General features: G+C 38.0%; 1 protein-coding gene and 2 pseudogenes across 1 annotated transcript in view; 2 read left to right on the top strand and 1 right to left on the bottom strand.

The window, feature by feature from the left end:
• ZNF577 (zinc finger protein 577) overlaps positions 1 to 11,040 on the top strand; it is a 35,955-nt gene extending 24,915 nt beyond the window's left edge. Inside the window, exon 7 of the mRNA XM_077981649.1 lies at positions 9,910 to 11,040. Coding sequence (XP_077837775.1) covers positions 9,910 to 9,953 — 44 coding nt within the window. The 3' untranslated portion in view covers positions 9,954 to 11,040. The remainder of the gene's footprint in view (positions 1 to 9,909) is intronic.
• MACMULV1R-PS1041 (vomeronasal 1 receptor macMulV1R-ps1041 pseudogene) lies at positions 7,859 to 8,209 on the top strand (annotated as a pseudogene).
• Positions 12,098 to 12,271, bottom strand: VN2R209P (vomeronasal 2 receptor 209 pseudogene; annotated as a pseudogene).

Genomic DNA, 14,650 nt, shown 5'->3' with positions numbered 1-14,650 from the left:
TGGCCTCTTTTCTTGGTACTCATTGTTTGAACCTGATGGATGGACTTTTTCCATTCTCTGGGCATCTCCTTCTCCTAAAGCCTTCAGAGTCAGACAGCATAAGGGTAGTTCATCGTTGGTAGTTTCCTTTCTTTGTTCCCAGTGTGATCTCTTCGATTTCATGGACTTAACAATACTATTTATATGCTGATGACTCACAGATTTCTCTCTACAGGCTAGATATTTCCTTATCCTCCTACATTTGCCTGGGAATTTCTTGGAGATCTAATAGCTGACTCAAACTTCAAGTCATCCTTGCTTCACCATTTCACTCATCCCACAAATGCAGTCCATTTAGCAAGTTTAGTCTTTCTCCTTATATCCCAAGGTCGTCTACTCCTTTCTCTAACAGTTATTTTCACTCAAGCTTCGATGTCCATTATCTCTTGCCAAAATTATGATAGTTTTCTCTAATAGACTCTCAGTCCTTTACTCTTGTTTCTGTTCTCCACATAATACCCTTAAGGAATTTATTTTACTATTTTTATTTATAAAAATGAATATGGGAGTCAGGGGCAGGAGTCAATGTTTCTAGCCTCTCACCTCCAAAATCCCTAAACATTAAGATAAATTATCAGAAACATCTTGGTTCTTAAAGACTTCAGGTTCTGACAAAAGTGTGGAAGGTAATTAAAGCTTCATATAAGAAGGTAAATCTTAGTTGGAAGATGGAAATATCTAAATTATGGTCTAAAAATGTTATATGATATAGCAAATCTATACTCATTCACAGGGCACAAGCCTAAAAATATTTATGCTGTAATATTTAAGACAATGGTCAGTGTTAGTTACTGAAAAACATACACACAGGATGTTGCTTTTAAATTGGAAATCAGGACATGTCATCCTGCTCCCACTATCATTGGGAATGGCATCCTGTTACTGTTAGCACAAGATCCAAATTCTTTTCAGGATCCTCCTACAAGGGAGCATGCCATGATTTCTGCCTAGATGTTTTTGTTTACTTATTAATGAAAAATGTTTTGGTATAACATACATATAATGTAATTCTACAGCTAGGTAACTTTCTAGTCAGCACACTGTGCAACCAGCACCTAGATCAAGAATCAGAGTTCTGTGCAGAATGGCATTGGGTGAATATTACACTGTTTATCTGTTTTACATTCAGGCCATTATACTTAGTGTCCCTATGTATGTTTTTTATGAATATCTTTATTTATTTTTTCTTTTCTGCTTTTGAAAATGCTTATCTCCAAATGGTCTAGACTTAATGAGAAGTTCCAAAATAATATACAAATTTCTTGCACATTCTTTTTGCAAGTTCCCCAAAATATGATATTTTGCCAATTTGCTTTATTTTATCTATACACACACACCACACACAGGTATGGTTTTTCTGAACTCTTTACCCTATAACTTAAGTGTGTATATCATAGAAAGAAGGGCATTCTTTTGTATAATCAGAATACTGTGATCAAAATCAAAATATTGACATTGATACAGTATTATTATCTAAACTACAGAGCTTACCAAATTTAACCATCTTACTAATATTTTTTATAGTAAATGGGAAAAGAAGCCCTTTTCTGGACCTCTTCTTGTTATCTCACTTACTCTGTTGTGCATACACTAGCTTTCATAACATCCGGAAGTCAGAGCTTGCTAATTATAACCAATTCTTTTGGAAAGAAATCATATGGATGCAATGAATGTGCAGTGAATACTTGTAAACTACTCATGACTATACCTGAGAGAACTCATGCAGGAAAGAAATCCCAGGAATATCATGATTTTAGGAGAGCCCTTCCTAGTGAGTTAAAGCTCATTGCTCATCAGCAAACTCAAACAGGAGTGAGACCCTACTGATGTAATCAATGTCATAAAGCCTTCATTGCAAATTCAGGTCTTGTGTATCATCAGAAAACTCATCATAGAGAAGGGAAAGTCTGTACATGCAGTAAATGTGGAGAAGTTTTCCCTTGGAAGTCAAAACTCATTTTACATCAAAGAAATCATTCAGGAGAGAGACCATTCATTTGCAAAGTATGTGATAAAGGCTTCGTGGTTAGGACACATCTCACTGTACATCAGAGAGCTCACACAGGAGAGAAACCATATGCTTGCTCAGATTGTGAGAAAGCCATCTCAAAAAAGGCTTTACTCATGATTCATCAGTGAATCCACACAGGAGAGATACCCTATTAATGTGTTCAATGTCAAACAGCTTTGAAGACCAGATCTGAGCTCAGTTATCATCAGAAAGTTTTTCATAGAAAAGGAAAATTCTAGGGATGCAGTAAATGTGGGAAAGCTTTTCCTTGGAAGTCAAACCTCATTTTGCATCTCAGAACTCATTCAGGAGAGAGACCTTTCAGGTGCAAAGTCTGTCATAAAGCCTTCATTGTTAGAACACAGCTAACTATGCATCAGAGAACTCACACAGGACAGAAACCATATGCTTGCTTGGATTATGAGAAAGCCTTCTTGAAAAAGGCTCAGCTTATGAAGCATCGGTGAATTCACACAGGAGAAAGACCCTATAGATGCAGTGAATGTCAAGAAGCTGTCATCTGGAAGTTGGATCTCAACAATCATAAGAAAACTCATCATGCAGTAAGGAAATCCCATGAATGCAGTGAATGTGGGAAGGTTTTATCCTCCCCAAAAAAACTTTGTTATACATCAGAGAACCCATACAGGTGAGAAACCCTTCAAATGCAATGTATGTGATAAAGCCTTCATATTAAAGGGAAATATCATTGTATATCAGAGAACTCATACAAGAAATAAATAATATGAATGCTCAGACTGTGATAGGGCCTTCTCCAGTAAGGTATATCTCATGAATCATCAGCCAGTTCACACAGGAGAGAGACCCTATCAATGCAATGAAAGTCAACAAGCTTTCACCCAAAAGACAGGTCTCACTAAGCATCATAAAACTTGCCATTCAAGAATGAAATCTTATGGATGCAGTGAATGTGGGAAGGTTTTGTCCTGTAAGTTAACTCTCATTATATAAATAACAGAGAACCTATACAGGTGAGAAACTCTTCATATGTAGCGTGTGTGATAAAGCCATCATAGTTAAATCCTGTCTCACTCTACATCAGAGAATTCATACAGGAGAGAAACCATATAAATGCTGTGATTGTAAGAAAGCATTCGCTACTTTGTCAACTCTCATTGGTCACCAGAGAACTCACACAGGAAAGAGGCCCTATAGATGCAGTGAATGTCAAAAAGCTTCACTCAGAAATCAGCTCTTATTAATCATCAGAAGACCCAGCATAAAGGAAGAAAGTCCTTCATGCAGTGACTTGGAATATGAGAAAGCTTTTTTGATTAGTCACATCAGCTCAGACATAATAGAAGTTCCATGAATACTATGATTGTAATGGGCCCTTTTGGAACTCTTGTGGGAGAGAAACCTTATAGATGCCATGAATATTTTAAGCCTTCTTTTTTGAAGATCTCCCTCATTTACCATAGGGATCTCACCAAGAAGAATGATTGGCCAGGCGCAGTGGCTCATGCCTGTAATCTCAGCAATTTGGGAGGCTGAGGCAGGCGGATCACTTGAGGTTGGGAGTTCGAGACCAGCCTGGCCAACATGATGAAACCCTGTCCCCACTAAAAATACAAAAAAAAAATTAGCCAGGTGTGGTGGTGCACGCCTGTAATCCTAACTACTCGGGAGGCTGAGGCAGGAGAATCTCTTGAACTTAGGAGGTGGAGGTTGCAGCAAGCTGAGATTGCACCAGTGCACTCCAGCCTGGGTGACAGAGTGAGACTCTGTCTCAAAAAAAAAAAAAAAAAAAAGGGTGGAGGAGAGAGAGAGTCATGAGTGCAGTTATTGTCAAAGGAGCTTATTAGAAAATGAGAGGCTTTGCATTTAGTAGGCAGCACCTGTGGATGTAATGAAAATGATAAGTCATTTCCAAATTATATTTGTTACACATTAGGGTATTCATTCAGGAGAAGGACCCTACAGATCGAGTGAATGCGGGAAAGCTAAGAAGAATCACACCTCATTGCAGGTAAAAATTAAAATCTCATGAACGTTTTTATAATGAGAACCTTCTCCAGAAAGTCAAAACTCTTTGAATATCTTGTTTAAGAGAGAAATCTCATAGATACAGTGAATGTGATTGTGATAAAGTCTTCCCAGTTAATGTTTATCTTCCTTATTGTAGCAAACTCATACAAGAGGAAACCCCTATTAATGCAGTAAATGTGGTAAAACCTTCATGTAGATACCGAAGGTCACTAATTATATCAGCAAACCCATGTAGTAGATAGGTCCTTCTGAAACGGAATGTGGAAAGCTTTTGAAAGTGACGTATACATCAGGTACTTAAATCAGAAGGGAAAATGATAGAGTTAAACTTGGCCATTGGCCACAAAACCCATTGCATAGCAGGAAAGAATTGCAGTGATTGTCTAAAACTCTTATTTAAAATTCAGAGCTCCTGAATTTTCCCCTAACTCACTTATCAGAGAGATCCTATTCTCAAAGAAGGCAATAATATTTAGGTTCAATGAGGTATAAAATCCTAATGGAGCCATATCTATTCTGCTTCAGCAGATTCATACATTTACCTAAAAGCTATGGTTATAGTCACAGGAAATAGTTTCTGTGGAGGATTAGATAGCATTAAGCATCATAAGTTTTTAAATATAGGAGCAGAATTTGCTCCATACAGAGATTTTATGAACACAGTGAAAGTGGTAAAAGCATCAGTGATAAGTTATTTTTTATTTCATGGATTCACTTCTTCACATCCTACCATGTCTTAAATTGTGAAGCATCTTGTGATCTGGAATGTCATAGCAATTGTCAGGGCTTTTTAAATGTGTGATGGCAGTTTAGATTTGAGTAATTACACTTGCCTGTATATATAATTTTACAATGGTTTTGCATTATTACAGAAAGGATTCCAGAAAATATTCTATAAATATTAGACATTTCATTGTCAAATATTCCTTTTGAATATATGAAAAATAAGAATATAATAAGGATTAGTCAAATAGTGACAAAGGATTTTAGGGGTTATGTTGTGGACTGTACTATGTGACATGGACTTTACATATTTATAAACTTTATTGTTTATTTGGAATCACACGGAGAAACAATTTTCAGGGTTAAAGAAATTCTCAACATAAGACAAAATGTTGAATAATACAATGTAGTGCAAATAAAATGTTTTTTTCTTATGAATCAAAATGTCTTGTAATACATAATTTGACTCATTATTAAGGAGTTTAAAGAATTATACCACGTAAGTGTGAATTCCTTATTTTTACTGTCATTTGTAGTATTTTTGCCAACTGTGATGATCCATCACAAGTAAAAGTTTACATTTTTCTAAAGCCTTGTGACTCTGAAACATCCAAAGATTATAAAAGATTTACCTAAAATTTTTAAAATCCAGCAACACATTAGAGTAATGGAAGAAAAAAGTGTGAGGTTATATGAGGTGAGTTTATGGCTATATATTTCAAGTTTGTGTCACACAGAAACTTTTGATTTGTTATGATAATATGCCATTGCTTTGGTGGTTCCTCAAAAAGTTAAATCCAGAATTACCATATGACCCAGGAATTCCATTCCTAAGTAAAATACCCATGAGAATTGAAAACAGGTACTCAACCAAATATTTGTCCATGAATGTTTTTTAGCACTGTTCACAATAGCCAAAATGGCATTTGGTTGAAAAAACTCAAATGCTTATCGAAGGATCAATAAATAAAATGTGCTACATGCCTGTACATATGAATACATAAATGAATGTTCAGCTATACAAATGAATGAAGTACTGATGACATGTTGCATGAATGAGCCCCAAAAACATTATACTAAGTGAAAGAAGCCAAATGCAAATTCCACATTTTATACTTTCATTTTTATCAAATCCTCTGAATAGGTAAATCCATAGAGAAATAAAGCATATTAATGGTTATTGGGCACTAGAGGGGAAGGGAGAATGGAAACCATCTGTGTAGTATGTATGGGGTTTTCTTTTAGAATGATGAAAATGTTTTTGAACTAGTTAGAGATGGTGGTTGCATAATATTGTAAATGTACTAAACTTCACTGAATTGTACACTCTGAAATTGTTAATATTTGAATTTTTATATGAATAAAATTATATTTAAAAAGAAAAATATTGCGTGAACTCTGGCACTTCAAATATGGACTTTTTTTTAACAAAATGAGACTTACTTGACTGAATCGTCTATAAAACTTCTAGTGAGTATTCTAGTTATTAAAAATCAAGGTTTTTATTACCTCCATGTGAAATACCTGACCTATTTTAGTTATCAGTGAAACCTATTGTTTTGCAAGGAATTCTATAAAAATGTACCAGCAAAATCTTGCTTATTTTTTTCTCTAGATTTTTGCCCCTTCCCCACTTTGTTTGACAGTTGTCAAGAAACCTTTTCTTCACCATTTTATTATGAAAATCTTCAGACATAAAGATGTTTAAGGAATACTAAAGTAAACACTAATCTGGATTTGACCATTGCAACATTTTTCTGTGTGTGTTTGTGTGTGTCATATATTCTGACAACCTCCTATTCACCCTGGTGGGTGAGGGAGGGATCCCCTACCCTAAATGGTATGGCATGGCTGAACACAACACCTGACACTGGCTAGTTGAAATTGACAGCAGTTTATTAGTCACAGATACTCACAGCCTGAGAGGGATGGTCATTGCATATAGGTATTGCACTCAGGAATAGAGTGAACAGGCACTTAGATTATGGGAAGTAGGCTTTATAGTAATGGAGAGGGTAATGTGCCCATGGTTTCCGTGGAAGAATGCAATTGCTTTGTATAATTCCATGGGCTGAATATCGATTGAGGACCATGTTGGGTGCAGCTTGTTCACCTGATTGGGGAGTTAGTTGGGTGGGAGCCTTTCCTGTGCAGTGGAAGCCTATCTGGTGAGAGTAAGGGAATTCAACGATAGGCCTTCAGGGCTCTGTAAAGCTCAAAGACTAAAAGCAGGCCAGACACAATGGCCTGCACCTGTAATCCCAGCACTTTGGGAGGCCAAGGTCGGAGGGTCCCTTGAGCCCTGGAGTTTGAGACCAGCCTGGGCAACACAGCAAGACTCCATCTCTATAAAATATTTAAAAATAATAATTTTAGGAAGATTTAAAAGCAGCATATGAGATAATAGGTTATTAGAGTTCAGTGTGTGTGCCTGTGTGTGTGTGTACAGATATATATGTATCTTGTGTGTGTGTGTGCAGATATATATGTATCTATGTATTTCTGGTGAGCAGCCTGAAAGCTACGGTCACTTGCCACTTGAGCAGTTGTCCGGCAGTCACCCACCTGAGAGCTGGTGGATGGATGAAGTTCAAAGACAGCTTTGAAGAACATTGGTTTCTCCTGTTTTCTGTATTGGTTCACCAACCTACTAATAAAAATCTTTGTTCTTATACATGTGGAGGCCCTTCAGCATATCCCCAATTCTGTCAAGATAAGAAATTGTGGTCTATGCTCTTCTAAAAATCCTGAAACATCTACTACAAAATACATATTTATTCTCTTTTCTTCTTTTTTTTTTTTTTTTTTGGAGATGGAGTCTTGCTCTGTTGCCAGGCTGGAGTGCAGTGGCATGATCTTGGTTCACTGGAGCCTCCGGCTCCCAGGTTCAAGCAGTTCTCCAGCCTCAGCCTCCTGAATAGCTGAGACTACAGGCATGTGCCACCACACCCAGCTAATTTTTGTATTTTTAGAGAGGTGAGGTTTCACCATGTTGGCCAGGATGGTCTTGATCTCTTGACCTCGTGTTCTGCCTGTCTCGGCCTTCCAAAGTGCTGAGATTACACAAAATACACATTTCTGTTGACTTTCCCGGATGTTGTGTTCATGGGACTCATGGTTGGAGCTAGTATCTACATGGTACTCCTCCTACATAGACACCACTGGAGAGTGAGGCATATTCACACCCTCAGCAACTCCTACAGATTCTCCCCTGAGGCAAAAGCCATTCAAATCATGCTGCTTCTAGGAAGTACTTTCATTTTGTTTTACTTCTTCAATTTTGTCCTGCTCATTTATAATGCTGTTCTTTTCCAATCAAGCCTCTGGCTGCAGCATACTACCACCTTTCAGACAGCATGTTATCCCTCCCTCAGCCCCCTGATCGTGATGCTTCGAGGTCCCCGAGCACCATGTTTCTGGTCTTAAATGGTGAAAAAAAAATCCAAAATTACTGACGGTCCTGTTCACAACAGTGTCTCTTCTTCAAAGAATCTGGTTATTGACTTAATAAAGCAAGGATTTGTGAAGGAAGCCAGCTTCTCCACACCTGTGGGTGTTTCTCGTCAAGTGGGACGAGAGACTGCGAAGAGAAATAATACACAGAGACAAAGTATAGAGAAAGAACAGTGGGCCCAGGGGACCAATGCTAGGCATTCGGAGGACCCGCGCCGGTACTGGTCTCTGAGTTCCCTCAGTATTTATTGATCACTATCTCTACCATCTCGGAGAGGGGGATGTGGCAGGACTATAGGGTAATAGTGGGGAGAGGGTCAGCAGGAAAACATGTAAGCAAAGGTCTCTGTGTCATAAATAAGTTTAAGGAAAGGTGCTGTGCTTTGATGTGCACATACACAAACATCTCAGTGCATTAAAGAGCTGTATTGCCGCCAGCATGTCTCACCTCCAGCCCTAAGGCGGTTTTCTCCTATCTCAGTAAATAGAGCACACAATCGAGTTTTACACCAAGACATTCCATTCCCAGGGACCTGCAGGAAACAGATGCCTTCCTCTTATCTCAGCTGCAAAGAGGCCTCCCTCTTTCACTCATCCTCCTCAGCACAGACCCTTAACGGGTGTCGGGCTGGGGAATAGTCAGGTCTTTCTCTTCCCACGAGGCCATATCTCAGGCAATCACATGGGGAGAAAGCTTGGACAATACCTGGCTTTCCTAGGCAGAGGTCCCTGTGGCCTTCTGCAGTGTATTGTGTCCCTGGGTACTCGAGATAGAGAATGGCGATGACTTTTACCAAGCATACTGCCTTCAAGCACTTTTTTAACAAAGCACATCCTGCACAGCCCTAAATCCATTAAACCTTGAGTCAACACAGCACATGTCTCTGCAAGCGCAGGGTTGGGGCTAGGGTTACAGATTAACAGCATCTCAAGGCAGAAGAATTTCTCTTAGTACAGAACAAAATGGAGTTCTTTATGTCTACTTCTTTCTACATAGACACAGTAACAGTCTGATCTGTCTTTCTTTTCCCCACAGATGTGTGGATGTCTAGAATATGACAGACATGCACCTAAGATATGGATAATTAAAGGATTTGCATGACATTGACTTAGCGACTAGAGGCTTTACTCAGAAGGCAGGCATACAACCAAATAAACACAAAACTGTGTGTTAGCATTATCCTGATGCTCTCTGTATTTTTCCTTTGAGATAACTTGATGGAAGCATGGAGGTGAGGTTGGGTAGAAATAATCTGGGGATATATTCAAATTTTTAACGGTTCATTAGCACAATTATTAAATTGGTGCAGTATTATGTATTGATAAACAGTAATGGCTTTGTGCATCAACTGTATAACCCATGGTAAACCATTTAATCATTAGAAGACTTAGGGTCTTTACTTGTAAAATTAATAAATTTTATCCTAGAGATTACTGCGCAAAAAATAAATTACGTGATAAGGCATGATGTCCAGAATAGCAGAGGCAAGGCCTCTGTATATCCATTCTTTCATTAAATCAACATAAATATTGTCACAGTCAAGTTTGGAAAATAACCAAAGCCTTACAGTATTTTGAACAGCATTTTTCTTTTTGAAGAAAAACATTTTGAACTTCATTAAAAATACTGGGGTATGTGGAATTTTGGCCTACTTCCATATCCCTTTCCCCAGATCTGCATTACCTTTGGAAAACAGCAGCCTCAGAACCACAGTAGCCATGAAAACCATCAGCCTTGCAATCACCACCCTTACATCAGAGGAGACAAATAAGCATGGAAGTCCTCAAAAAGCCTCATACTCAGAGCAATGTCATTATGTATGTTATCTTACAGCTCCATGATGCAGTTCCATTCTTTGTCCTAAGTCATTCTTTCACCTGACTCAAAGCTGACTTTGAAGGAAAAGTGCGATACTAGGGCACTGGTCAAAAAAAATCAGCTTCAATTGTTTAACGTTGTAGTAACCTAAGCCTGCAGTACCGTTAGGGAGCAAACAGGAGCTCTGAAAAAATTGTTAAAGGGACATCTGAAGAAGAAGATGTTAATAGGGAGCTCTTGAATACTCTGACATATTCCTGAGGATCTAGAAGGCCCAACACATACACAGGGATGTGTGCATGCCCTTGAGATACCTGAGGGTACCAGTAGTTCACCTCTGGCTGATCTTGAAGCCCTTGAGAAGAAGGAAGAGAAGGCTAAAGTAGACTTATAAACTGCTTGAGCATTGAAGTAGACACACACACACACACATACACACACACACACAGTGCCCTCAGCAAAGAGTGGAAAACTTGCTCGAAGAAATGAAGGAAATCTTGATTAATCATTAGCTAACCAAGAAGAGACTTCAAGTGACTGCACACTGCAGGGAATACATGAATTACTCCAGGAATGCCACTAAACAAACTGCAGCAACAACAGCAACAATAAACCCTGGGCAGAGAGGGAATCTGATTTCCAAAGAAACAACTTTATATGATCTAAAATTTCTGTATTCAAGAAAAATTTGTGACACACAAAGAATCAGAAAAGTGTAGTCCATATTCAGGTAATGAGGTTGTCAACTGAAACTATCCCTGAGGAGGCTCATATGTCAGACTTTATATGCAAAGATTAAAAGTCAGCTATGTTAAATATGTTCAAGGAACTGAAATAAACCATGTATAAAGACCTATGAAGTAGCAACAAAGAGAACAGGTCTCAACAACAGATTCAAGCTGGCAGAAGAGAGAATAAGCAAACACGAAGCTGGGTCAATGGAAGTTATCCAGTCTGTGGAACATGAAGAAGTGAAACAGAAAAATAGTGAAAAACATAAAGAGAATGGACCCTCAGAAACATATGGTATACCTTCCAGCATACCAACATATATGTAATGTAAGTCTCAGAGCATGAATAAAGGGAATAAGGAACAGAATATTTGAAGAAATAATGGCCAAACTTTCCCAAATTTGATGAAAATTATTGTGTCCATCTAAGAAAGTCAATCAATTTCAAATAGGCTGGGCACAGTGGCTCTCACCTGTGAACCCAGTACTTTGGGAAGCCAAGATTGGAGGATTGCTTGAGTCCAGGAGTTCAAGAGAAGCATGGGTAACATAGCGAGACCTCACCTCTTAAAAAAAAAATAGCTGGGCATGGTGGTGTATGCCTGTAGTCCCAGCTACTCAGGAGACTGAGGCAGGAGGATTGCCTGAGCTCAGGAGGTCAAGACTGCAGTGAGCTATGATCATGCCACTGCACCCCATCTGGAGTGAGATCCTATCTCAAAAAAAAAAAAAAAAAAAAAAAAAATTCCAAGTAGCATGAATTCATTACCTTCTCCACAGGCTTTCATCCTGGTAAACTAAACAGAAACCTGGTCTTTCCCAGATGGGTGCAGAATGGATTATTATCAGATGAGCACTGAGAATATTTATGCCAATGATATATGATAGACAGAACCTCCACTTTATTCTTGGATTTCCTGCTACACAGAAAACAAGCAACCCAAGAATCAATTATATACAATCCAGTATCAGTCACTGGTAGATTTCTCAAGGATTTTATTATAAAATTTTTCAGACACATAGAAAAACTTAAAAGAATAGTATAGCAGAGACCCTTACATACATCACATAGATTCAACAAATGTTAATTTTTGCCATATTTTCTTTATCTTCTACCTGTAATCTATATCGCTCTTCTATCCAGTTTGCTGCTTTTGACTGAACTATTTGAAGGTAAATAGCAGACATCATAACCCTTCACCCCCAAATGCCTCAACTTGGATCTTACAATAATGTATTGTCCTACAAAGCACAACACCGTCACGATGTCAATCCTTTAAGGGTGTAGTATTTAAGAAAGAAGGGGGCTTACACACTGAAGAAGACTAGCAAGCTGAAAAAGAGAAACTTAGTCTCAATGAAAGTTTCAAGCAAGAAAGCAACAGTGAAACTTTCTGAAGCCAAGAAGCCTACAGATCTGGGGATATTATAGAAGGTAGCAACAGAGCCTTCATTATATTTAAAGATCATATGGCCAGGTTCAGAACCAGGCTGTACTACATAGACTCCCATACAGTTACCTGTTCTGGAAACTGGACAGCCACTATCCTTTAGATTGGTCCAGTTGAGGACTGAAATCCTCTAATGCATCTGTAAAAAGACGAATACAACGCAGATCACCCAAGATCCAGCAGGTAAAAGAGAAAGAGAAAAAATGTTAAATCTTAGGATAGTGCCCTTTTCACATGAGATTACTGGCTCCTGGCTCACTTTTTACTTGTGGCTGGCCAAAAATTGTTGTCCCTATTGGGAAGTTTGAGATAGTGGGTTCTAAGAAGTATCTGTAATTGCTGAGCAGACCACTTAAGACCCAATGGTGTTGAGTTAGAGAAAGGGAGTAAGGAGTAGGAAGTAAGAAAACTGTCTTTTGGGTCAGGGCCCATCACCCGGCTCACGCCTGTAATCCCACACTTTGGGAAGCCAAAACGGTCAGATCACTTGAGCTTAGGAATTCGAGACCAGTCTGGGCAACATGGCAAAACCTTGTCTCTACAAAAAATACAAAAATTAGCCAGGTGGGGCAGCCTGTGCCTGTCGTCCCAGTTACTCTGGAGGCTGAGGCAGCAGAATTGCTTGAGCCTGAAGGCAGAGGCAGAGGTTGCAGTGAGCCAAGATTGTGCCATTGCACTCCAGCCTGGGCAACGGGAGTGAAACCCTGTCTCAAAACAAAGCAAAAAACAGAAAACTGTCTTTTGAGTAGAGCCATTCACCCTACCTGACAACTAGCTGTGTAAAGACAGGGCGTATGCAATTATTAAAACATTCATGCCATTACAGAAGAGTATATTAAACACGATTAGACACACATGACATTTTAACATGTGATGGGAACACCTATATGTGGACAACTGTGTAATACCACTCAGATCAAGCAATGGAGCATTCCAGAAGTCCTTTTTATCCATTCCTATGCTATTGAGCATGGGGGCATTATGGGTGTCAGTGCTAGGAGATCATATAATATTCATCTTTTTCTGCCTGGCTTATTTCACTTAACATAATGTCCTCCAGGTTCACCTATGTTGTCACAAATGACAAGATTTCTTTCTGTTTTTATGGCTGAATAGTATTTCATTGTGTATCTGTGCCACATTTTCTTTATCCATTCATCCACTGACAGACACTGCTTTGATTCCATATCTTAGGTATTATGAATAGTGCTGCAATGAATATATAGTACAGATATCTATTCCACACAGTGATTTCATTTCCTTTGGAAATATGCTCAGTAGTGAGATCTTTAAGTTTATTACAATATCCTTACATGCCTATCATCAATAAAAAGCAGATAATAAAACTCCCCTTAAATTTACTGTCTACACCAAAGTATCTGTCATGCATTTTAAAACTGAAGTGCATATTATGGATATTTTTTCTTTTTTTAGTTTATAAAAGTAGGCCTGATTAAATGCATAATTACAGCCTTTGATTTGGTTTTACAACAACTTAAACTTACTTAGTTTTATCACATATTTATGAATTCTTTAAGAATTTATACTCTTTAGTTTTGCTTGTAAGTTTTATAATGAAGGTATTATAATACGGTATTCTGAAGCTTGCTTACTATTTGCGAAGTCTAAATTTATTATTTTTTTCTATTATGCAGTGTCCTATTTAAGAAATCATTGCCTAATACAAGGTTACTTACATATTTTTTATGCTTTCTTGTTGAAGTTTTACAGTTTTGATTCTTATATTTGTAATCCATGTGGAGTTAATTTTGGTGTGAAGTGCAAGGCAAAGATGAATATCTAATAGTTTTGATCATATTTGTTAAACATTTTATTTTCCACATCATGCTCTTGCTTTTTTCTAACATCTTGAATATATGGAGTATATATAATATAGCATTTTTTAATGGACTTGCCTGCCAGTTCTATCACTTTTGACATTTTTGGTCTTTCTTGCTTGATTTTCAGCCTGGCAGTAGGTCATTTCCTGCATCTTTGCATGTCTGGTAACTTTTGACTAATTGGATGTCAGACATTGTCAACATTACATTGTTGTTTACTGGACTTCTTTTATTTCTTCAACTGTTTTTGAGGTTTGATGTAGTTAAGCTACATTAAAATGGCTTAATTCTTTTGAGGCTTGCTTGTAAACTTTGTTACGTGGGGGGTCCTAAACAGTCTTTTATCTAGCATCACTTGGTCTCCATTACTGAGGCAATACCCTTATTAGATTCTGTTAGAAGTCAACTAGATGTGTGGTCTTTCCTTTCTTGTTTTTTTTCCTAAAATTGAATAATCTTAGACTGTACTTCATAGGGCTGTTGTAACAATTAAATGAGATTATAATAACATGCCTAAAACAGTCCCATGCCTGAAGTTTTCAAAAGAAGACATACAAACAGCCAACAATTTG

This window comes from Macaca mulatta, chromosome 19, assembly GCF_049350105.2.
Source record: "Macaca mulatta isolate MMU2019108-1 chromosome 19, T2T-MMU8v2.0, whole genome shotgun sequence".
Classification (NCBI taxonomy): Eukaryota; Metazoa; Chordata; class Mammalia; order Primates; family Cercopithecidae; genus Macaca; species Macaca mulatta.
The sequence above is the reverse complement of the archived record's forward strand: the minus strand, read 5'-3'. Positions and strand labels throughout refer to the sequence as shown.